Source organism: Aphelocoma coerulescens, chromosome 1A (assembly GCF_041296385.1).
Source record: "Aphelocoma coerulescens isolate FSJ_1873_10779 chromosome 1A, UR_Acoe_1.0, whole genome shotgun sequence".
NCBI classification, from domain to species: domain Eukaryota; kingdom Metazoa; phylum Chordata; class Aves; order Passeriformes; family Corvidae; genus Aphelocoma; species Aphelocoma coerulescens.
The window spans coordinates 2,339,643-2,363,588 of record NC_091014.1 but is presented as its reverse complement, the minus strand read 5'-3'; the positions used below and the strand labels follow the sequence as shown (position 1 = coordinate 2,363,588).

Sequence of the window (23,946 nt, the reverse complement as noted above, 5' to 3'; positions counted from 1 at the left end):
AAGCTTAATCCAGTTTAAGGCAGGTCTCAGCTGTGCAAAGGGACTGGGAAGGAGGGAAGGAATTTGTCTGGTGGAGATGAAATGGGTGAATATTTATGAGTATGAAATGCTGAGTGAGGCAACACAGCTTTGCTGAAGTGTTTAGGTTTGAACCCAAGTGGAAACTTCACAGTTTGGGCACGTTAAGTCTGCACTGGAATAAAAGAAGCAAAATTAATTCCCTTTTCTTTGGCATCATTTCCGTGCTGAGTCCGAATCCTCTGGCACACGCTGCTGAGGGAAAGCGTGGTGCCCCAGGAATGCTCCCTCTGCCATCCCAATGGTGTCTTTTCCCACAAAAAAGCATCACAAATTCCTTCAAAAACCTTTAAATCCTTGCTCTCACATCTGTTTTGGCACCTTAAAGAGGGGGGGCACCTCCTCATCTGAATCAAGGCCCCACTTCAAGAGCCGAACGTGTGGGTTTAGCATCTCTGAAGAATCCATTTGTGATCCTCTGCTTAAATACAGCCAAGAAAGCAAAATGCTTTGTGCATCTGTGGGGGTTTTTAATGGGTTTCAAGCAGAATTTAATGGGTTTCAAAGAATTTCATCCAAGGGCTGCCCAGAAGCTGAGCTCAACCCAGTGAACCTGATCAAGTGCAAAAGGCTGTTCCAGCACACTGCTGTCTGGGGTGTCGAGAGTTGCTAAAAAGAGATTTTTTTTGCCAAATCTGTCTGGCCCAAAGGCAGATCTGCACTCCAGAGGAGATATTCCCAATTTATAAGCAGTGAAAAGCCACCCCTCTGTTATAGGGATGGTTGGGGGTGTCACCCCATGGGGGGAGAGACTCCATCCCCTCCTCATCCCTGCCACTTTTCAGAGGGAAAAGGCTGAAATGGAGGAAAATCCAAATCTCAGCCAAGTGGGACAGATTTCCATCTGATCCCCTCACCTGACAGTATCCAAAAATTCACCCACTGAAAGCACCACTTGGCCCTGACGTGGGATGGAACAGTGGGGGCTCCTGATGGCTTTTCCAGGCAGGATTTGGGGATTTGCTGGTCTGTCTGGCCAAAGCAGCTGCTTTTTTTCCATCTCTATCAGAATCAGAAACCTCGCTACAAACGGTTTAGGCAGTGGTTTTGTGCTAGGACATGGATCAGGATGACAGATTCCAGGCAGGATGCTCCGTGAGGGAAGCCACTGCCTCAGTCCCATGGCTGCATCCAGGGGACACCCACACGCCATTAAATCCCTGGGGTGTGTTTTGAGAGGGGTGTCTGAGCTAAGTTTTTGGGATTTGAGCTGATTTCTGAGGTGTAATTTTTCCTTTTTTTACAAAGGAGCTGTTTCTCCTCCAAACTTTTGCTGATTTTTTGCCTCTTTCTGACAGGGTGAGTCTGTTGCTCCCCTTGCCGGGGCTGTGGGGTGCTGGACTCGTGCTCAGGAAGGAGAAAAGGCTGAAGGGAAGGATGGAACAGGGAAGGATCACAGAATATCCTGAGCTGGAAGGGCCCACAAGGATCATCCAGTCCAATTCCTGCACAGACACTCCAAAATCCCACGCTGTGTCTGCGGGTGTTGTCCAAACGCTCCCGGAGCAGCCTTGGGAATGCACCCATTCCCTGGGGAGCCTGCTCAGTGCCCCAGCAGCCTCTGCGGGAAGAAACTTTTCCTAAAATCCAGCCTAAACCTCGCCTGGCACAGCTCCAGCCGTTCCCTCAGGTGATGATCACGGAAGGAGGCGGGAATGGATGGATTGGAGGTTCAACAAGACCAAGTGCTGGGTTCTACACTTTGACCACAACAACCCCATGGAATGCTCCAGGCTGGGGGCAGAGGGGCTGCAAAGCTGGGAAAGGACCTGAATCCAGGTGTGCCCAGGTGGGCAGGAGGCCGATGGCAGCTGGATTTTACCAGGGATAGAGTGGCCAGCAGGATTGGGGAAGTGATTCTGCCGCTGTGCTGGGCACTGCTGAGGCCACACCTCGAGTGCTGTGTCCGGTTCTGGGCTCCTCAGCTCAGGAAGGACATGGAGGGGCTGGAGCGTGTGCAGGGAATGGAATGGAGCTGGGAAGGGGCTGGAGTGGCTGAGGGAACTGGGAAAGGGCTGGAGAATTCCTGAGGGAGCTGGGAAAGGGTCTGGAGCCCCAGGAGTGGCTGAGGGAGCTGGGAAAGGGGCTCAGGCTGGAGCAAAGGAGGCTCAGGGGGGACCTTGTGGCTCTGCACAAGTCCCTGACAGGAGGGGGCAGCCGGGGGGGTCGGGCTCTGCTGCCAGGGAACAGGGACAGGAGAGAGGGAACGGCCTCAGGCTGGGCCAGGGGAGGGGCAGGGTGGATATAGGGAAAATTCCTCCAAGGAAAGGGTGATTAGACATTGGAAGCGGCTGCCCAGGGCAGTGGTGGACTCACCATCCCCGGAGATGTTTAAGGAACGACTGGACATGGATCTCAGTGCTCAGGTCTGGTTGACAAGGTGGTGCTCGGCCACAGGTTGGACTCGATGGTCTCAGAGGTCTCTTCCAGCCTCAGTAACCCTGCGATTCCCTGGAATGCCGGGATGCGGAGGGCGCTGCTCTCCCTGTGCCTCAGTTTCCCCACAGCGGGGGCGCTCGCACTGCGCGCTCCGCCAGGGGGCGCTGCGCCCCCCGCCTCCCTCACAGCCCTGGCCGCCCTCTGGCCACGCCCCCGCGGCTCCTGATTGGCCGCCGCCGCCACCGCCGCCATTTTCAAACCGCCGCCGCCGCCATTTCTCCCCGGGCTGAGGCGCTGCCGCCGCCGCCGCTGCCAGCCCCGTTCCCAGTCCCCATCCCCATGGAGGCAGAGCCCCTGGGCCAGAGACCCCCCGGGCGGAGACGGAGCAGGGCCAGCATCTCGCCCTCGGCGGGTGGAACCCCCGGTGTGGCCGCCTCCTGCAGCCGGTAGGAGTCGCGATCCCCCCGCGTCCTCCCGTGAGGGGCTGAGGGTGGCCCGCGGAGCGTGTGTGCCCTCAGAGGAGACCCCGCCGGTCTCCTGTGTAAGGAGGGTCCCTTCAGCTTCCTTACTGCCTTGTGAAGGGAGCCCTCGGCTGGTTTTGAGGGGATTTTCCAGGGAAATTCCCTCCTGTCCGCTGGACGGGACCCTCATCCCATCTCCTAAGGGGAATTCCTCTCCTGGGGGCTGTGGGAGAATCATTTGCCTTTCTGCCTCATGAGATGGACGCTTCTTTCCTCAGGCTACAACAGCTTTCCCTGCCTGTCCCCTAATGAAGAGGGGTTGTAGCTGCTCCTATCACGGAATTTTAAAGGGTTGGAATGGCTCTTAAGGATCATCCAGTGTCACCCCTGCCATGGGCAGGGACACCTTCCACTATCCCGGGGTGCTCCAAACTGGCCTTGGACACTTCCAGGGATCCAGGGGCAGCCACAGCTTCTCTGGGCACCCTGTGCCAGGGCACGGGATCATCTCCCTCTCCTGGGCATAAGGTCCGCCTCAGCATCAGCCCTGCCTTTATTCTGATTTTTAAACCCCTGTGTGAGATGTCTGTTACTGTTATTCTGATGTATCAAACTTGGGAGACTTTTCCCAAGGTCACACCCTGAAAGAAACTCAGGAAATAATTTACCCTGAAGTTCAGCTTATCTATGTTGACCCCAAAATGTTACCTGGGTGTGTTTATCAGCAGCTGACCCCTGAGTGACCCATCCCCTGCTGACTCAGATTTGGCAAAGCCAGATCAGCAGAAGTTTGGGTTTTCTGCTGCCCCTAGGGTTAAGAAATGACTTCTCCAAGCGTGCAGGTGATGTAGAAACTGCTTATATCAGACAAAAGTGGCTTTAGTTACCTCAGCACAGAGAGTTTCTACCTCCAGATGCTGTATTTGGACAGAAATTTACTCCTGGGTGCGGTCAGGGATCAGCCTTTGCATCCCAGCTTGGCTTGGAGAGGTGAGAGATGCTCCTGCTCTTCCTCCAGCCTCATTTTTCCATGGAAATGAGCGAGAGGAAGGTGAGTGGAGCAGTCCCTTGTTTTGAAACGCCGGAGAAATTCCCCAGGGGCTGCAGTGGATGTTCTTAATTAGGCAATGAAAGCAAAGTAAACATTGATGAGTTTGGGTTCTTGCAGGCATTGTGTGAGTTCTGGGTGGCAGAACGGTTTAACAGGCTTTGAAAAATACATGTTTTTATAGAAATGTGCTCCTGAAAAATCAAACTGTAGCTCCCTAATTAGCATACTTGAAAAGCAGAGCCTAATTGAGGGCCTTGGTGGTTTGGAATGGTCGAGCATTGCTGTGTGAGGCTTGTTTGTGTGGTAGAGGCCAAGGAAATTTGGGATGAAGCTCAGGCAGGAATTTATGCAGATAAGAATTACAGGTTTTAGCCCTTCATCTGGACACTCACCAGCAAGGTGATGCCAGCTCAGCACCTCTGTGGTCTGGTGATGCAGAGGCTTGAGATGCTGCTGCGTGAAGCTTGTTTAGAATAATAATAAAGTTTAACTGGCAGCAACTCTGGGAGGTCTCCAGCCCAACTTCAAATTTAGGTCAGGTTGGCATTGGCTGGGTGAGCTCTAAAAACCTCCAAGGACAGGGATTTTCTTACCTCTCACAGCTTGACCACCCTCACTGGTGGGGAAAGTTTGTCCTTGTATTTACTGGAAAATTTCCATGCTGCAGCTTGTGCATGTGGAAGGGTCTGTTTCTGGTTTTAGCGCCTTTTTAGATGGTGTAGACAGCACTAAAATCTGTTTTTACCTTACTTAAATCCCTTTTTACCTCACCCAGGCTGAGACCTCTGCTCTCAGTCCCTTTATTAATCCTGGGCATCTTTTTGTTCCAGTTGTTTTTCCTCGTGCTGGGAAGCCCAGAGCTGCTCCCAGTATCCAGATGGGATCTCACAAATCCCAACTGGCATCATTTGAGCTGCTTGCTTCCCCAACCTTCCTGCTGCAAACCACCAATAACAGAACTGAAACTGTTTAATCCTTGCAGCTGTTGGGGAAGTGGCAAACTGAGACAGAGGGTGTGGGTTTTTGTTGGGTTTGGTTTTTGGTTTGTTTTTTTTTTTAATTAAAAATATAGACCAAAACCTGGAAGCAGTTGGATTTTAAACTTTAGCCAAATGTGCAAAATCTGTGCCTTATGTTCAAGGGTCTGACTGGGATTTAAGCAAAGGGCTCCACTCCCTGCTAAGCCATAAATATATTCAATATATGCACAACAAATGACCTCAGTCCCCTGTTCATTTGCCTCAGCGCTGTGAGTGTGTGTGCACACATCCATGAAGGAGCTTTTGTCCCCAGCCCTGTAACCTGACACTGGATTTGGGCAGCCTGAGTTTGGTCAAATCTCAGTCGAGGCACAACCAGAGCCCTGGGAGCCTCTGGATTCCCCAAATCCATCCAGCAGTGTTGGAGGGCGAGGTAATCCCCTTTATTAGCCTTGTCCTCTTGCTGTTGTACCCTTGCATTCTCAGGGCTACAACATTCCTGAGCGTCTCGAATCTGCTGCTTCAGTGGGGTATTTTTAAGTGTTACTTTGACTTGCACACAAAGCATCAAATTTCACTCCTGTGATGCTGCTGGAGGATTCCTGACGCTTCCCCCAGAGAGAGGGAGGTGGGAAGGGCTGTGCTTAGGGCAGGGTATTTGTAGGCAGCCTCTTGTCTGTGGTGTCTAAAAAGGGAGGAGATGGTTGAGAGCGTGCTGGAGACGGTGACTTCACCCAGTTCTGAACAGGGCATGTTTGCCCTCAGCTGGGGATGGTTTGCACATCTTCTAATTTTCTATTTATCCCTTTCCCCCCCGGCAATGCACCTGCAGCTCTTGCATCGGGTTTCAGGTAGAAAAGTGAGAGGTAATTGCTCTGGTGAAGGAGAGGAACCTGCAGAGTCGGCAGTGCTGAAGGGAAAATAAGGAATGGCTTTCCCAAGGAGACATTCCCTCTTTTTCCAGAATTTTTCCCAGAATCTGGCAGCATGAGTGGATGAGTGTTTTTCTCTCAACCTTGTCCCCCCTCCATCTCTGGCTGCAAGGATATGACCAAAAAAAATGACAAAAAACTTTATCTGGGACAGATAAAATACCCTTTGTTTTGGGATTTGTTTGTTTGCTCTCTAATCTCATTCCCAACTTCCCGGTTTATCTAATCTGGAGGTGAAGCCAGAGCCCAGGGCTCCCTTCTGGGGTAAAATGTGGAAATAAAGCTGAGGCCTCTCTCCAGACACTTTGTCTGACCCCCACTTGCATTTTGCCTGGAGAATAGCTCCTTCCAGCTGGGAAAAGGAACCCTCCAACCCCAGGCAGACCTGGAGCTCATAAAGTTGTTTTTTATCTCTCTCCAGAGCCAACTGCTCTCTCTGACACCTGCAAACATCAACTCAGTAGTTACTCCGATGAGATTAATCCCAGTGAACTGTCTGGCTTTGGATAGAAGGGTTATAAGTGGTTTTATGTAGGCACAGTAGGGTGGGAGGTGGAGAAGATGCTCATTTATGAAGGGGGGAGCTGAGAGGGCCAGGCCAGGCAGCTCCTCCTGGTGGGATCAAGCACGAGGCTGCCAAAGGAGCAGGAGAAAAGAGGGGATGGATTTTTCTCCCAGATTCTCATCCTTGAACTGCTGCCCAAGGTGGGCCGTGGGGTCCCCAAACCCTCCAGCCCCACTGTGGCTGCAGGGGGAACTGGGGAGTTTCCTTGCTTTTGAACCTATAAAAAAGTCAAATTTAACTCTTCCACCTTTTCCTGTGGCTGTGGGATTGCTGGATAAGGCTTGCAGGGATGAGGAAGGGAGAAAGCTGGAATTTTTTGGTGGCAGCCTGCAGACCCTGCGAGGTTTAATGTGAAACAAAACCCTTCCCAACCCGTGCAGGAGCTTTGTCAGGGAGAGCTTTGTTTCTGGAGCAGCAGCAGCAAGGAATTTGTTGTCCACTCAGGAGCAGGACTGGCTTTAAAGAGGCATCTCAAGAGAAAGAGTCCTTCCTGAATTATATAATTAAATATATTTAAAAATCTTCCCTGATCACCTGCACAATCTGCAATAAATTCAATTGGCTTTGATTTATTCCCTTTCCACATTTATCCCATTAAAGGCAGTTGTTTGTTGGCCGCTGACCCAACACTGCTGTGAGGGCCAAGTGCTTTTGATGCTGATGCTTCTCTTGCCTTTCTTCTCCCTAATTACGGCTTTTCTGCAGTGAATGTTTGTTTGCTCTTGATCTTGGCTGGGATTAAAGCTCTGTTCCAGCAGACTTTCTAGGGCTGCTGAGAGCCTAATGAAGAGTACAAACACCCACTTTTCCTTGCCATTATCACTTCAAAGTTCACCCAAATGGAAACTTTTCCTCCCCTGAAGAAGGTGGTTATTAAAATGCATCATTTGAGCATAATTGGAAGCTCCAAGCTTGCAGGAAATGTCCAGAGACTCCAATTACCAGTGGGGTGGTTTTTTTCCAAAAGCAGCTTGTGAGTGTCTGGCTCTGCGTGTCAGGTTTATACACAAGCACTGCAGGCAGTTGTCCTTCCAGAGGCCTCAAACAATTCCAGGAGACCAGAGTATCCCAAATTATAAATCCATATTTTGGCCTGAAAATACTGCAAAAGACTATTGATACTTTAGGAATATTTTTTAAAAAGTCGAATAAGTGTTTGTTTTTTTAGGGGTTAAAACCCCACTTGTTCCTTGGGCTTCTCCTCAGCTGTCCTTGGCACAGGAATTCCACAATGTTCCAGCAACTGGAAGAGGGCTGGGAAGAAATTATCCCTAAAACTGAGCGGATTTGGCTGTGATCTTGTGACATTTTCTAGTGCTATAGATGTTCAATGAAACATTTTAAGGTCACTTGTCTCCTTCCCTACGTTTTGAGTGCCAGGGTTTATTAAAATCCTATTAACTGGAATGAAATCCTGGTTTTACTGAACTCCTGAGCACCTTTTCACAATTCTTGGTGCAGAACTGTCTCGTACCTGGTATTTTTCTCCAAGGGACAAAGAAGGTGTGAGCAGCTCTGGAAATAATTCCTGGGTTTTGTTAGGCGTGTGAAGTGTGTTAAAACACAGGCAGAATTAACAAACCAAGCTGAAGTATAATTTCATGTCCTTCTGGTGGCCTCTGAACAAGGATCTCTAGGAAAAGCTGGTAGTGCCTATGGAATCTCTTCCATTCTCATTGCTTGGAGATGCTGGAAAACAATGAATTTTCTCATAGGAAAGATGAGATGAGGGTGGGAGGAAGAAAATACCTGTAAAATCTCGTTATTTTTAAACCCTGCTGCAGCTTTCCCAACCTCCACGGCAAGTGCCAGCAGCCAGCGATTAAAACCTTTCAGCACTCGACATCCCTGGGTGTGAATGTTGATTGTCTCAACACCAGGCTTTTAATTACTTCATGCTGATGATAGACTGCTCATTATTGTCTTGTAAAACAGAAGTCAAGCTACACTTAGCAAATAATTATCTTCCCTCACAAATCATTACCCTCAACATCCAGTATCTTAAGCCCAGTTTGTGCTGCTTTAATTAATATTTTCAGTCACAGGTGCTTTGCAGAATGGGCCCTTCAGATAAAACCTCAAAAAGGGGATGAATTTGGGATGTCAAAAAATAAGGAGAGCATCTCTCCTGTAAAAATGGTCCCTTGATGATAAGAATGAGCCCTTCAGTGCTTTTTTTTATCCCGTGAAATAAAAACCCAGAGAAGATTTTTTCCTCATTTTTCTTGTGAGGAGCTGCAATAGTTATTAATAAAAAATTCCTTCATCAAAATACTTGCAGCAGAGCTGGGTATTGCTCTCCTGGTGTCTGAGGCAGATTGTTAAAATATTCTTTCCAAACCAACAAATGATATAAAAACTTGTGCTTGGACAGGAATGGAGCTCAGAGGTGTTCCCAAAACAGAGCCTACCAAAGGTTTTCCTCATGCTCTCCCAGCCTAAACACATTCCCAGGTCCTCTGAACAAGTCTGACAGCTGCTGGTTCTGATCTCAAATCTCCTGGAATTTGCCGTGGAAAGAGATGAAAATCAATGGTCTCACAAAACGATTCCCATGTGCACAGGAGCTTTATGGCCTGGGCCTTGCTGCTTTTGCAGGGAAAAGCCAAGGAAAAGCAGCTCATCCTCATAATCCAGGAGAACTGGCTGATTCCAAATGATGGGAATCATTTCCCTGCAATCAGGAAAGTGAGAGAATATCCAGGGATCCTCCCACGTTGTCTGGAGGGTGCAGAAAATATCTGTTCTAGGGAGGAGTAGGAATTATTTTGTGTATGGTTTGCCAAGGAAGCATGCAGGAGGTTTTCCTGACTTTTAAATCAGGAATAAACCAGAGAGGCAGGCCTGGCTTAACCAAACCAGGAGCTGAGTTTCAAGGCTCCATCTTTTCCTGCCAAGTACCTGGTTTTTTTTATTTAATCCTTTCCTCTACTCCAGAAATGACAGCCCTGCACTCATCTCCCTACTGGATAAAAAGGAATTGTAAAAATTGAGTTTTAACCATCTGGGAATGTGGAGAGAGCATTTCACATCATCAGGATCCTGCTCTGGTCTAGCCTGAATGTGTGACTGCTTCCTTGACTTCACAAAAGCCTTGGAACTGCTTGGAATTTTAAATATTCCATTAATTCCTGTCATTTGCCCTCTTTGAAGAGGTTTAAACTCCCCCTGGATCAACACATAAGGAGGGCAAACCAATTCTGGTAAACACAGCTGAGCAAATTTCTGAGGGGTTGAGAAGTGCCAGCCTCCAACCCTTCTGCTCTCCCTGGAGCTGATTTATGGAGCCCCGGATTTGGCAGGAAAGGGCAGGATTGTTGTTAACCTGTGGAATTGCCTGTCAGGGAGAGGCTGCAGTGGGTGACCTCCTGCACAGGGGAGTGGAATTGGGGTTATTTTGGAGACAGCAGAGTCACCGCAGCGTGGTGACTTCACCCTTTGTGAAGGGAACACGGGGGAGAAATAAAGGGTGGCAAGAGAGGAGGAGGAATTCCACACTTTGTTTGGCATGATGGGAAAAGCACAAGATTGTGCTGCTGTTCCACCGCTGGAAAACCTGTGGGACAACTGCAGCTTCTGCTGCTGGGTCACACTTTTCCCATGTCAGAGCTTTATACCTTCAATATTCCCATTATTCCTGTTCCTATGGAATGGGTGCACAAGAGCTTTATGGAATGGGCCTTGCTGCTTTTGCAGGGAAAAGCCAAGGAAAAACACCCAATCCCTAAAATCCTGCTGCTCTGGCCAGGGCAGAACTTCTCCCTGAGCAATGCTCCGTTCCCACCTGACATCACCCCTGACCTTCACTTGGGCTTGGGTTAGCAAGTTTCTCCTTAACTTCTTCAGGTTTCACTTTTCTTTGTCCCCCCAAAGTTATGCCAAGTAAAAACCCAAGCTATAGGATTTCAAAATATTCCTTCTTCCTCCAGATTTAATTTTTGGGAACAGGATGTGAGCAAATGACCATTTTCCAGAAATCCAAAGCGGATTCCCAGCTCTAAAATTCCCTGCAGCTCCTATGAAATAATAAATCTGCCAAGCTTCCCTTCCACTTCCCAGGGGCAGTTTCTTTAACACAAGGACAAGAGAAATGCAAAATTCCTCTTGATCTTCCTCGTGTCCTCAGGAGGGTGATGTTTTACTTCAATTTTGCTTTTTTTTAATATTAGAGGGGGTTGTTTCACCAATATCGTCTTTTAAAATATTTGGGATAAGAAGGATAAGTTTTATTGCCTGAAAAGAAATATTTCCTCAGTCCTTGCCTGACTTAATTTTATAAATTAAATAAATTTTTATAAATAAATATTAAAACTTAAAATAAATTTTTAAATTTTAAATAAAATTTTATAAATAATTTTAAAATTTTAAAATAAATTTTTATTAATAATTTCTAAATTTCAAACATATTTTTATTAATAATTTTTAAAATTTTAACATACATTTTTATAAATAAATTTTAAATTATTTAATACATTTTTATAAATACATTTTCAAATACATTTTTATAAATGTAAATAATTTTTATATAATAAATGTAATTGGTTTTATTATTTATTTTTATTATTTATTGATTTTTATAAATAAAATTTCGATTTCTAAATTAAATAAATATTTAATAAGTAATAATAACTAAATTAATAAGCCCCTCAATAAGGGCTCATCTTTGCTGGAGACTTGGAGAAAGAGTTGGGAGTAATTAATTTAAAATATATATTCATTTATATATTGTGTGAGATGATAATGGTGGCAGTGGTATCTCTTGGCAGTTCTAGTGGATGGTGCTGTCTGTGGGAATAAATTTGGGAGCCAATGACTGGAAATTCAGGAATAAGGGAGGAATCTTGGTAAAAAAACAGAGTTGAAATCTTACATTTATAAATCTGGAACCACCCAATTTCTCAATTTTGTACTCAGAAGTTTCTGTTACTATTTCATTTCCCAATTTGTATTTCTTTTCTTGGTGGGTTTTTCACCAAAAAAAAAAAAACTTTTAAAACAGAACTGAGATATAAAAGCAAAGTGTAGGTAAAACTCACTGGCACTGCTGGCAAAATTCCCGGTAAATGCCCTGATTTTACCAGAATATTCCACTATTTACTGTAAACTGGATTGATTTCAAGTGCCAGGCAATTTGACTGCCATGGGATGTTCCCATCTTGGCTGATTTGCAAGGATTTCCCCTCTGGATGCTGGAAAAACTTTACCCCTATTTGACTTCCATCACTTTTTGCATTTTCTGGGGTTTTTTTTCCCTTTTCCTTTCCTGACAGAGTATTTCACACTTTCATTTCTGCCTCGCTGCTCTCACCTGAGAAGAACAGCAGGAAATTTGGGATCTGGGGAGCACCAAACCACAAAAATTGAAGGAAAATTTCCAAATGCCCAAGAAAGGAAAACAGAGATAAGGCAATAATATATGGAAGCAAGAATTATTCCCAGAAATTATTGGGATAACAGGACTGGGAAGGAAGGGTCAGTTTTTAAAAGGTCAGCGAGTTTGTCCTCTTAACTGCCCATCCCCTTTCTTCCCAGCTTTTCTCTTCCCATATTTTTATACAAATTTCCTGGAAAGCAGCTGCAGTTCCATGGAATATTTCCATGTCTAAATCCATTCCTTCTTCTTTTAACTTCAAATTCGCTGCTTGGTTGGTTCAGCTGGGGAACTTCAGCCCTTTGCTGTGAGAAACAGAAATAATTCCAGGGTTTCTCCACACCTGGAATGCCAGGAAATCTCTTTAACTGCGGTGGTCCCACACTTCCCACATCCTGGTGAGGAGGGAAGCAGCTCATTAAAGGTGCTGCCATAATTGGGATTAATTATCTGCCCAAAGCTTCAGCTTTAGCTGCGACTGGACAGGAAGGCAAGGTTTGATCACAGCAGTTTTATTTCGGGTTACTTTGAAGTGTGCCCAGAAATTAAACTGAGGTGAGGCTCTCCCAGTAATTTTAAGAGTGAGGGGGAAAAAAACCCAACCCAGATCATTCCAGACCTGACTCTCAGACTTTGGATGGATCCCAGGTGGACAAGGAGATTTCTTTCTCCTTCAGCAGCACCCTGTGCTTGTCAAGGAGTTCTGAAAAGAAGGATTTAGGCTCTGAAAATGGGTATAAAACACATTTAGAAGTCCTCCAAGCACCACCCCTGCCCCATTTGGGTGGTTCTCTGCTCCCCTTTATTCTCAGCCTTTATTTTGGTGAAGCCAAAGAAAACCCAGACAGAACAGCAAACAACAACAAAATAAAAAGGCATCGAGCCAAAAATATCGTTGGAATTGCAAATCCAGCTGGGCCCCACCTTGTGTGGAGTAGTAGGAACAACTCCAGGCAAAGTTTTCCTGCAGGTTTTAGCAGGCAATTCCAAGGATAAACAGCACCAGGCTGGATTCCTGTGGAGTTGGGATGGGCTTGGAGTCTCTCTCTGATGTCTCCATGGCTGAGGTGGTTCCTCCATGCTGTGCAAAGCTGGGAGAGAAGTTTAAAAACCCCCAAAAGCCACGTGGAGATCCATCCTTGAGTGTGGGGAATGCAGGGGAGGTTTAATGGGAAAGGTTTAAACAAGATTCCCCTTCCTGGGCGTTATTCCAGAGGTTCCAAGGTTTGTGTCCCACTCATCCTGCAGGAGTTCATGGGAAGGCAGAGGCCTCCCAGCACCCTTGGGAAGAGGCTCAGGCTTCTCCCTTTTCCCCTCTGTTTTTTCCTGGAGCACTTTCTCCTTGCTGTGTCCTCGTGAGGGAACTCCAGAGGATGAACTAAAGGACTCCAGAGCCACTTCTGGCTCAGGCACAGCTTTACAATTCCCCTTTTATTCCCTTTGGGAGCTGCCACGCAGGCAGTGAAATCCTTCCTTTCCCTCTAGGTGTCACCACTGGATTGGGAATCAGAGCTTTTCCTTTCAGTTCCAGCCCAGGACACAACCTCAGAGTTGGAATTTCACTCCTGCTTGGAGCTTCATATTTACAATAATTGATCCGTTGGGATTAATTCCGTTTTACTGAGTCAAATGCAGCAAGGTTGAAAGGAAGTAATTCCTTCAGTACTTCAAGGTGACTTTTTTTCCTTTTAAGTAATATCTATGGAATCAGAGAAGGATTTGGGTTGGAAAGGACCCTAAAGCTCATCTCATTCCACCCCCTACCATGGGACACCTTCCACAATCCCAGGTTGCTCCAAGCCCTGTCCAATCTGGTCTAAATCTCCTTCCATGCCACACTGGCTGCTGCCATGTCCCTTTCCTGAACCTTTTCAACTCCAAGGTCACTTGGGGAGGGGAAAAAAACCCCAAAACGAGGGAGCAGGGAAGCAAAGCAGGTGAAGGTGTCCAGGATGCTCCGGGCTCTCAGCACGTGGGTGGGCTGGGAGTGTTCATCACCTGTGTCTTCACTTAAAAGCTCTTGTGCAAAGTTGTCTGGGTGGTTTCTGAGAGCCCCGAATCTGTGAATCCTCAGCATCAGAGAGACCACAAAAGTTGATTACATAAAGGTGCAATTAAACTGATTTCCCTCCCACACACCCAGAAAGGTCTTCAGACTTTGGAACTGCTCCATGTCTGGCTCAGGGAGAAGGATCAGTTACAGAGCTTGGCTCAGTTTAAACCTCTGCACAAGAGGTTTTACAGTGAGTCTGAATGATTTCATTCCTGGGGGGGGGGGGATTTTTTTAATGCCAGTTGTGTTCATGAGTCCCTTAAACTCCTCTTCCCTTTGCCCAGAGCAGCTGTGGCTGCCCCTGGATCCCTGGAATGTCCAAGGCCAGGTGGGACATTGGGGCTTGGAGCAACCTGGGATAGTGGGAGGTGTCCCTGCCCATGGCAGGGGGTGGCACTGGAGGAATTTTTTAAGATCCCTTCCAACCCAAACCATTTTATTCTGAACTGGTTGAAAAACTTTACCCACAGCACTACAAAGCATTAATTAATTAATGACCTGCACTCCCAATTCCTTCACAAATGACCTTGCTCTTTGTTCCATGGAACTTTGCACTTTGCCCAGTGATCCTGGCAGCAGCGACCTTGGATATTGCTGTATTCCTTGGATATTGCTGATTCCAGAGCTCCAAACTCAGCTCGAAACCAAGGCCAAGTGCTGACTTCCAGCACAATCCCTGAAACCACAGCCCAGCCCAACCTCTGGCCACCCCCTCCGAGGCTGCAGCTGCCGTTGGTGTCACCTCCCGTTCCCTGGGGGATTTGGATCGGGAAAAGGAGTCGGTGTTGTTATCAGCTTGGGGAAGGTGCTGCTGGCTGCAGCGCAGTGCTGAGATCGCCAATGTTGACAGTGCAATGGTTTTATCTCTGAATCAAGCCCTGTTTTCCCAACCGGCTTTACATGTGTAAGGTTTTGTGTTGCTGTTGTTGTTCCAGCTGATTCCTGGGTCTCCCTCTCGGCTTTTTAGATCGTTCCTTTGGATTTGGTGCTGATTATCTCCTTGCACGCTGCACTCACACGCAGTGGGGCTGTTGCACTGTCAGTCATCCACATCAGGGGGCAGCTTTGAGGTTGTTCTGCAACTTAAATCCACTTTGTTAGTGTCAGGAATTGTTCCGTGAATAATCTTTAGAACAGACAGATTAATTTTCCTACTAACTGGCCAGGAATGTTGTCCTGAACGTGAGTAATCACTGCTTGAGCTGAGGCAGATTTAATAATGCTTTTCCTGTGGCCATATCTAGCAGACTTTCTCCTCTCTAAATAAAAAAAGCTGCTGTTTCTCCCTGCACTGGGAGATTTATTTTGTGTGGGGGGTGGTTTGTTTGTTTGTTTGTTTGTTTGTTGTAAGAACTGGAAATTACTAGAAGGCTTTTATTAAAACTTCTTTATTGCTCTCTGCAAACAAACTTCAGGTGTATTTATACTTCTCCCATGGAAAGAGATGAGAGGCTCTGAACTCTCCTCCTTTTTTCCTCATGTTTTCTCATCTGTCTGCCTTGGCCCCTGAGCTGCTTTTCCCTGCCAGGCTCCATAAAATTCTCCCTGGAGGCAGCAGTTCCTCGTCTGCTGCATTTTCCGGGATTTCTTAATCCTTTGCTCTTGTTTTGTCTGAGTTTCAAGCTCTTTTTTTTCCTCTTTGCAGGCCTTTATTTTCTTTGTCCCTTATGTGCTCCTGCCTCCAAAACCTCCATGGGCAGATAACCAAATAATATCCAAGATTTTCATCCCCACAATGAGAATTTGGCTTCTAGCCTGAGTCAAAGCTGATCCCTACCACCATCCATGTGCAAATTGGCCAGACTGGGGGAAAAGAATCTCAGACTGGAAAATGTCATCCAGGACTTGAATCAAATCCTTGGAGAGTTGGTTTTCCTCTCTTGCTTTCCCATCAGGAAGGAGAGGAGGCTCTCAACAGGACCATCAGGAGGTATCCAAGCACACACACAGGGGCAGGGAGGGCCATAAAACACTGATGGGGCTTTATTTTGGAGTTCTGTGACTGCAGCTTTAGCTCAGACACAGATCCCAACACCTTTGGCTGAAGCTCTCCCAAAGTTCAAAGCTGAAGTGCTGCAGGAGAAGAGAATCCAGGAATCTGCAGTCTCCAAACTCCTGGAGAAGGGAGGTGGATCAAGGTTAAAACAGCCTGGAGAGAGGGAGCAGTTATCTTGCCTTGGCACAAGGTGCACAGCACAAGTGCTTTAAATGAATAAATCAAACAAAGCAAACCCTGCTGGGGCAAATGAGCTCTCCTGGGGTGGCCCCTGGCCTGTGTCACCTGAGCCCAGGTCACTTTGGTGCTGCTGCCAGCACTGCCTGGCCTATCAGCTCAAAATGTGTTTACTTTTTTTGCATTCAGCAAGGCAAGACTGAAAGGGACTGTGCCTCGAAAAGTAAAAGCATTAAACAAACTCTTTTGTGAGAGCAAAGTACACCTTCAGCTCCTTGTAATGTTTAAATATTTAAAATATGAAGTCACTCGGTGCTGCTTTACCACCCACCCAGGCCTGTTTCTCTTCCATTTTCCCCTTAAATTGTGCAGACATTACATTCCCCAGCTCCACCCTGCAGCCATTTCCTGCCTCCCTGCTCTTTTCTGATTATTCTTTTTCTCCTTTTCTCCTTTCCTTACAGCTCCGTTTTCTCATTCCTCATTCCCAGACTGCTTCTCCTGCCCAAATCTACCCCTGGCCCCGTTTCTTTTTTCTCCTGTGGGATAAGTGCTAATCCCCTCAGCCTGCAAGGCAGGGCAGCTTTTTATAGCCCTGCTGAAGCCAGGGAGGTGAAATTCCCTAAGAACAAGGCTCCCTCTGCTCCAGGTGCCATTCCCAACATTGATTTGGGTGCTAAACAGGACAAGGCTGACGTGTACGAGGCTCCTTTTTCCTGCACTGTCCCAGTCTCCACCACTTTTGGAGTTTTCAGCTTTATCTGACACCTTTATCAACTGTATCCCCTTTTCCAATCTTTGTCTAGTCTCATCCTGATCCCACACAGACCTTGCACCAGGACAGCTTTTGGCAGGAGTCCTGCAGCTCAGTTGTTTCTTCAGGGTGTTCCCACCATTGAAATGGGCAGGAGAAAAGGATTTGACCTCCCCCACCTCAGTCCCACAGAATTTTATGGCTTCTGCAGAGCAGTAGGAAAAATGCTGCCTCGGATTATTTCAAATCCGAGTGAAAAAAGGGGAAAGTTTGTGTCTGTCAGCACTCAGTGTGTGTTTTCCTGTGGGTTCTCTTGTGATAACTCCTGATATTTATTGGATCGAGCTTGGTTCCCACAAGAGCTCAAAATAGTTGTCTGGATTTGAAGCAGCGTGGTCTTCCTCGGCTGGCAGGGCTGTGGAGCTCGCTCCCAGAGCTTCTGGGCACTTGGAATTCCTCTGGCCAGACCACTCTCCCCAGGGAATGCTCAAAATAGGGATTACAGGGGAAGGGGCTCACGGGGGTGACACTCAGGGATGTTTAAATCCCACTGATTCCAGCTGAACTCGGAGCCTTTTGCTCCCTGGCTGGAAATGTTCGGAAATTCAAACGTTCACATGGAGCCCTGGAGAGCCTGATTTTGTGGGAATGAAAAAAGTCAGGTAAAGTTAATCTGAAAGGGTCAGTGGTTCATTAAAGCATCCAGAGAGCTTCACTTTGCTCCATAAAAACCCCATGAAGATGCCTTATCTCCAAATCCAGTCTCTATGGGACAGCACTTTCCTGCAGGGATTTCTGTTGACAACATTTGCTTCCTTTCTCTTTCCTCCTTGGATACCCTCCAGATTCCTAAACCTTCCTTCATGGCACTTTCTAACATCTCTGCAGTGATAAATTGGCTTTGATTTTTATTTTTTTTGATTTGATTTGATTTGATTTGTGCTGCTGGTGGCTTTTCTGGACCACAGAACTCCCTCCTGACCTTGGGACCAAAATTGCTGAAGAGCTTGGGAACTATTTCGAGCAATCTTTAGTCAGGCTTTATTCTAAGCCTTTACAAGTACCTGCTATCAATGTCCAGCTAGGATGACACGAGCAAGTGAGGCAAACATGTATTTATGAACCTTATGTCTAGAAATTTCAGGAGCTGCTGTCTCCAAAAGCAAGATTAATTTCACCTAAAAGCCGATTGCTTAAATCTGAGCCTCACCCAGGGTTCCTTTATAGCCCCTGCAGCAAGAGAGGCGCCTCAGGGCAGCTCCAAATGCTTGGCTGGAGGTGTCACCATCCCTGCAGGAGTGACAGGGGAGCCTGGACAGCTGCTCCCAGCCGGGGGTGACAGATGAGATGAGCCCCAGCCTGGCCACACGCTGGAAAAGGGGAGCTGAGGTTTGGCATGTGGTGATGTCCGTGGGGTTTTATTTCTGGTGCTGGGGTTTAATGATGGGGATTATCCCCAAGCTCCTCGTTCAGGCCTGATTGACAAGGGCCTGGTGCACCCAAATTTGTGCTTTGGGAGCTGGGGGGGCATCCTGGGCTCAGCATCTCCTGTGCCAGAGCTGCTCCTGCAGCAGGGCCGGCCCTCGCGTGGCTGCTGAGGAGCAAAATATTTTGTCAGCAGCTGCAGTGCTTCTTCCTCAGCCCTCTCCTCCTCCTCCTCCTCCTCAGTGTTTGCATCACAGCCCTGGAAAGGAGAGCACAAATAGCTCCTGGGAGTGGGCAGATCCACGGAATGTGCTTACTCACATGGAGCAGATGATGTCTCCTCCTGTCAGCAGCTTTCATTTTTCTCTTATTCAAGGAGAAAGTTTTCATCTTTCTAGTGATGGATTCTTGCCATCAGCCTCTCTTACCTGCTTGGGGATGCAGTTATCTTTGTACAGCCCTGCCTGTGTGGGGAGGAGAGTTTATTCCTGCCATATTCCAAAGCAAAGCATGGATGGAGGCAGATGTTTGCTGAGGGAAGAGCTGGGGATGCTCCGAGACACAAAGAGGTTCAGGGCTGCAGTGATGGGACAAGGAGTGAGGGCTGCTAATTAAAGGGGAAATTTAGGTTAAGTATTAGGAAGGAATTCTTTACTGTGAGGGTGGTGAGACCCTGGAACAGAGGTTGTGGCTGCCCCAGGATCCCTGGAAGTGTCCAAGGCCAGGTTGGACAGGGCTTGGAGCAACCTGGGATAGTGAAAATGTCCCTGCCCACGGCAGGGGGTGGCACTGGGTGATCTTTAAGGTCCTTCCAACATCTCCTGCCCAGTGATGCTTCCATCCTTCAGCTTGGCCATGGATTCATGGACTGCTCCAGGCCTCCAGGATTTCGGGCTTTTCTCAGGAATCCAAGATTTCTGGGATATTTCTGGTGCACAATGGCAGTTACAGATGGGCTGTGCAGCTGCAAACCTATCCCAGATTCCCCAGCTCAGGTTCACATCATGCTGCTAGTGCCAATGTTTGCAGAGCTGGGACATAAATTAGTTCCCTGGAATAGCCCTTGGACAAATAATCCCACAAAGGATCTTTGTTACCTGGTTCATGTCACTGCTGAGCTGCTCTGCATCAGCTGAAGCACAAACATTGCAATAACCTGAGCAGGTGGAAAGGGATTGGGATGTGGGGAAAGAGGAGCCTTGAGTGTCCTACTGAAAAGATGTTTCCCCTATGGAAAGCTCTGCCTGTCAAGCTTAACAGGGAGCTTTGGATTTACTTGGAGCACAGCGGGGAGGGAAGTGTGAAGGCAAACTGGGAGGAAAACGTTGGGATCAGAAGGGAAGTGTGTGGTGGGAAGATATCCCTGAATCTTCAGCTGGAAGCGCTGCTGTGCTGGCAGTGGAGAGCCCGTTAATGGGGAGGTCAGGAGGGTGATTATTCAGGGATATCAGTGCCTGGTTAATCTCCTTGGGGCTTATCTCGAGCTCAGTGATTGCTGCTTCAGACCAAGAGCTGGGATATTCCAATCGCTGCCAAGAGCAAACACTCCTGCCATGGAAAACCGCTCTTCCTGGCCAGTCTGTGCTGAATCCCATAAAACTAAACACAAATCCAATGTTCTCTCTCCAATTCCAACCTGCCCAGAGTGTCTGAAGGCACTTCCTTTGAGAGGCAGAGCTTGTTCCAAGAGAAAAGAACAAAATAATGGCAATTCCAGAAAGGTACAGGCAGTTCTCAGCTCCCCAGGAGCGCTGCTCAATCCCATTCCTGCTTGGAAGCGTTTCCCTCTTTAACTCCCTGGTTTTCCATGGCTTGGCTCTTGGAAAGCTGAGCCTGCTGGAATTCCTAGACTGGAATTACCCTGCAAGTTATTATTGCAGTTTTCAAACCAGTTTTCTGGGGAGCCACCCGACATTCCTGTGCTCCCAATAGAATTAGGGCTGGAAGGATTCCACTTCCTTTCGGGAGCTTGAACTCCAGCCTGGGTTCACCAACACCACTTTCCTGGGAGCCATTGAAATATTAAGTTCTTCTCTCTTGCTTTTCGATATTTCAAATGTCTGTCAATAGAGATTTCTTCAAGCAAAACTTTTCCCCTGGAGCTTTTCAAGATAAGGAACCGTGACAAGCCCAGCCTAAGTGCCCTGAGTCAGGCTTTGTTTGCACAGTGCTTGGGAGGCCTCTTCCAAAGCCTCTGGATATTGGTGGAGTGGAAATATCAACTCTAACAAGTTGAAAATCCTTTTTTTTTTTTTTTTTTTTAGCTCCCCCTGCAGAAAAGCTTTAAATTAAAATTTAAAAGACTCTTTGAGGAGCTTTCCTGTTCTTGTCATTCCAAGCAGGATTCACCCGTGTAGCCTGATTGTCTGGGGAAAACCCGCAAATTTTAATCTATTCCTGCTCTGTTCACCATCCTAAAACTGGTTGATATTTAAGAACAGCTTGCTCTGAAATCACCAAAAAATATTTTAAAAAATAAAAGGAGGTTGGAAGTCAAAGGGGAAGGAAACACAAAATTGCTGCCCAGCCTGAAGAATGTACTTTGGAACTTCCAAAAAGCTCCGAGTCCTGCCAGATCAAAGTGTTTCTGCAGTTTCCTGGAGAAATCATCAAAAATAAGGAAAAAAAAGAAGGGGGCAGGCTGTCGAATGATGCTGACTGGGCAGTGCTGATTTACAGGAAAAAGGGAGACAAACGACATTAATGGGAATTTGCTCAGAGCTGCTGAGTGAAGCTCTGCTGTGCTTCACCCTCTGACTAATGGGAGCTCCTCTAGCACGCCCTTTTTGGGTCCTTTAGGATTCTTGCTGTCCCCAAAATCTCATTTATGGCTTTTTTTCCCCCTCCTTTTTTAAAACAAAACAGCAAAAATCAACGTACAAAAACCCCCACCTGTATCTGGTGAAGACAAACGATGAGAAGATAAAGAACAACGTCATCCTTGACAGAAAGATTTGCTTTTTTTTTTTGACAAATAGCTTTAAGATTTAGGGGTGTTTTTGCATTGTTGAACTCCACAGCGTGTGCAGCTCCAAGGTAAATCATCAACCTCTCAGAGCGAAATTCCCAGGACAAATTTGGCCAAGTGCTGAGTGCTGTGAGTGCTTCCATAGGATCCTGCTGTTTATTCAAGGAAGGTGGGGAACAATGACCGTTTCCTACTCTGCTTTCAAAGCGAAACAATCGAGCTGCCCGCTCGCCTTTATCGATTCCTTATCTATTAATTACCCAAACTTCCTCTATTAAGATTATTGGGGCCACATCTCCTCCTTTGCTATGTTGCCAAACAGGTTTTGTGTTCAGGGCTTCTCTCTCAGCGTTAGGAGCTGCTTTTCTAAGCCTGGAACTTGAAAATCCAACTGGAATTCTCTCTTTTGAGGTTAAAAATATTCCCTATGGATCATCAGCGTGGCAACCTCTGGAAAGATTTACTCTTGGCAGTGACATTATTTGCTGGTAAAAAGCCTGGAACATTCATTTCTTGAAGCAAACAGAGGGCACCAAAACAGAAATGTTTGTTCTTTTCTGTCCAGGCTCACCAAGGTTGCCCTTCCCTGCCCCGAGTTTGGAGGGATTTGTTTTTGCCACAGTGTTTTACATCTCCAAACTTATTTTTGTGCCTTCCCGTCATCGCCCTTCGTAACCCTGAACTTCTGAATCCCTCTGGGATATGAATCAGCCTGCCCTATTTAACACTTTCTGCTCCTCCTGAGCCTGCTGAGAGAAGGAGGGAGTCTCTGTCTGCTCATCCCACCTCAAACACAAAAATTTGGCTGCAGACAGACTCCTCAAGGACCTTTTCCAAGGAAGTGACCCGACAACCTGAGCCTGTTCAGGTGACAGTGACAGCAGGGCTCCTGGAACAGCTTCCCAGTAAACAGAGCCATTAACTCCAGCCAGCTGCTGGCACCAGCTGGACACTTTATTTTGCTCCCTTCAGATCCTAAAATATTTCAGCCAGGCCACTCTGGGTTCCAATCCATCACAGAGTGTTTTGAGCACTGCTCAGCTCTGCTTCTCCTCACGTTGATTTGTGCAGGGAAAACTTCCAGGATCGTTCCAGGTCCTCCATGACCTTTAACTCACCTGGACTGGCTTCAGATCTGTGCAAGGGATGCCCCCTGAGCAATCCTGAGTCACCCCTGAGCACAGAATCCACGTGGGATCGGGCAGGTGACTCAGTTGGGCTTTGGAAGGGCCAGAGAAAAAACCAACTCAGGCCTGGTGCCACTCACCTGGTGCTCAGGGCTGGAATGGGGCCTCAGCAGCAGCAGCAGCAGCAGCATCATTTCTGCTTTGCTCTCTTCTCATTTGACTTCTCTAATTAAACTATTGAAGAGAAAATCATGGAATCATGGAATGTTTTGGGTGGGAATGGATCTTAAAACCCCTCCAGTGCCGCCCCTGCCATGTCCAGGGACAGCTCCCACTATCCCAGGCTGCTCCAAGCCCCAATGTCCAGCCTGGCCTTGGGCACTGCCAGGGATCCAGGGGCAGCCACAGCTGCTCTGGGAATTCCATCCCAGCCCCTCCCCACCCTCCCAGCCAGCAATTCCCAATTCCCAATCTCCCATCCAGCCCTGCCCTCTGGCACTGGGAAGCCATTCCCTGTGTCCTGTCCCTCCATGCCTTGGCCCCAGTCCCTCTGCAGCTCTCCTGGAGCCCCTTTAGGGCCTGCAAGGGGCTCTCAGCTCTCCCTGGATCCTTCCCTTCTCCAGGGGAACATTCCCAGCTCTCCCAGCCTGGCTCCAGAGCAGACCAGCTCCAGTCTGTCCCTCCATCCCTTGTCCAAAGTCCTTCTCCATCTTTTTTTAGCTCCCTTCCCCCTGGAAGGCCACAGTTAGGTCACCCCAAAGCTTCTCCAGGCTGAACATTCCCCATTCTCCAGCCTTTCCTCCCAGCAGAGCTGCCCCATCCCTCTGATCATCCCAGCACCTCCTAAATGAAGAGCAGGAAGGAGCAGCTGCTCTGGAGCAGAATCCTCTGCCTGGACAGGCTCTGGTGTATCAGAAAATCAGGGCTTGGGGTTTGAGGACTGAAGGGAACTTTTAAATTCCAGTATTCCAATATTCCACACCTTTTCTGGGAAGGATTAACTGCATTTCTTCCTCAGATGAGTGACCAAGGGACAAAGTTCAAGTGCTAGAGTTTGAGATGGAAAAATTTTTTTCCAGTTCGTGTGGACGACTGGAGGGACTGTGGGGATTTTTGAACCTTAATCCCATCAGACACCTCTTCCCTCCAACTAAAAATGCTGAAATTCCCAGATTAATTCCTCTCATGGTCATTCCCCCTTTTTTTTTCATGGAAGAATAGTGGCTGTATCATCCTGATATTGATGATTGGGAGTTTCTTTGAATGGTTTTCCAGCCTCCTGTGGCTTCCAGGCCACGATTTGGCTGCTGTTGGGGTTGGAAATGAAGATTCCTGGGATATTCTTCATCCCAGAATTCAAATTCCTTCCTTCCTGAGAGTCTGAGGCTCCATCCCTTCTGCCTTTGGAGCTGTGCATGGCACAGCTGGCAGACCATTAATTCTCTTTATCTTTCCATCTCTAATCAAGGAAAGTTTAATCAAACTCCTAAATTTCCTCAGGTGAAAGGTTGGGATTTTTCGTTCTCCTGAGGAAAAAAAATGGCTCCATTTTAAATTCCAAAGAAATCCTATTCCCAGCTTTTCTTCCTGAGCAGAATGTACTCTTCTAAATTCCGCAGAATGTTCCCT

The 23,946-nt window shown here is 47.3% G+C and overlaps 1 protein-coding gene and 1 long non-coding RNA gene across 2 annotated transcripts in view; one reads left to right on the top strand and one right to left on the bottom strand.

Annotated features, from left to right (window-relative positions):
* The first annotated feature begins 2,767 nt into the window (after positions 1 to 2,767).
* Positions 2,768 to 23,946, top strand: part of NET1 (neuroepithelial cell transforming 1) — a 47,646-nt gene continuing 26,467 nt past the window's right edge. The window contains exon 1 of the mRNA XM_069034071.1: positions 2,768 to 2,903. Coding sequence (XP_068890172.1) covers positions 2,797 to 2,903 — 107 coding nt within the window. The 5' untranslated portion in view covers positions 2,768 to 2,796. The remainder of the gene's footprint in view (positions 2,904 to 23,946) is intronic.
* Positions 22,131 to 23,232, bottom strand: LOC138104517 (uncharacterized). Its single transcript, XR_011148091.1, has 2 exons — positions 23,158 to 23,232; positions 22,131 to 22,551 (listed from the first exon to the last, which is right to left on the bottom strand). It is a non-coding gene; the product is annotated as an uncharacterized lncRNA (long non-coding RNA).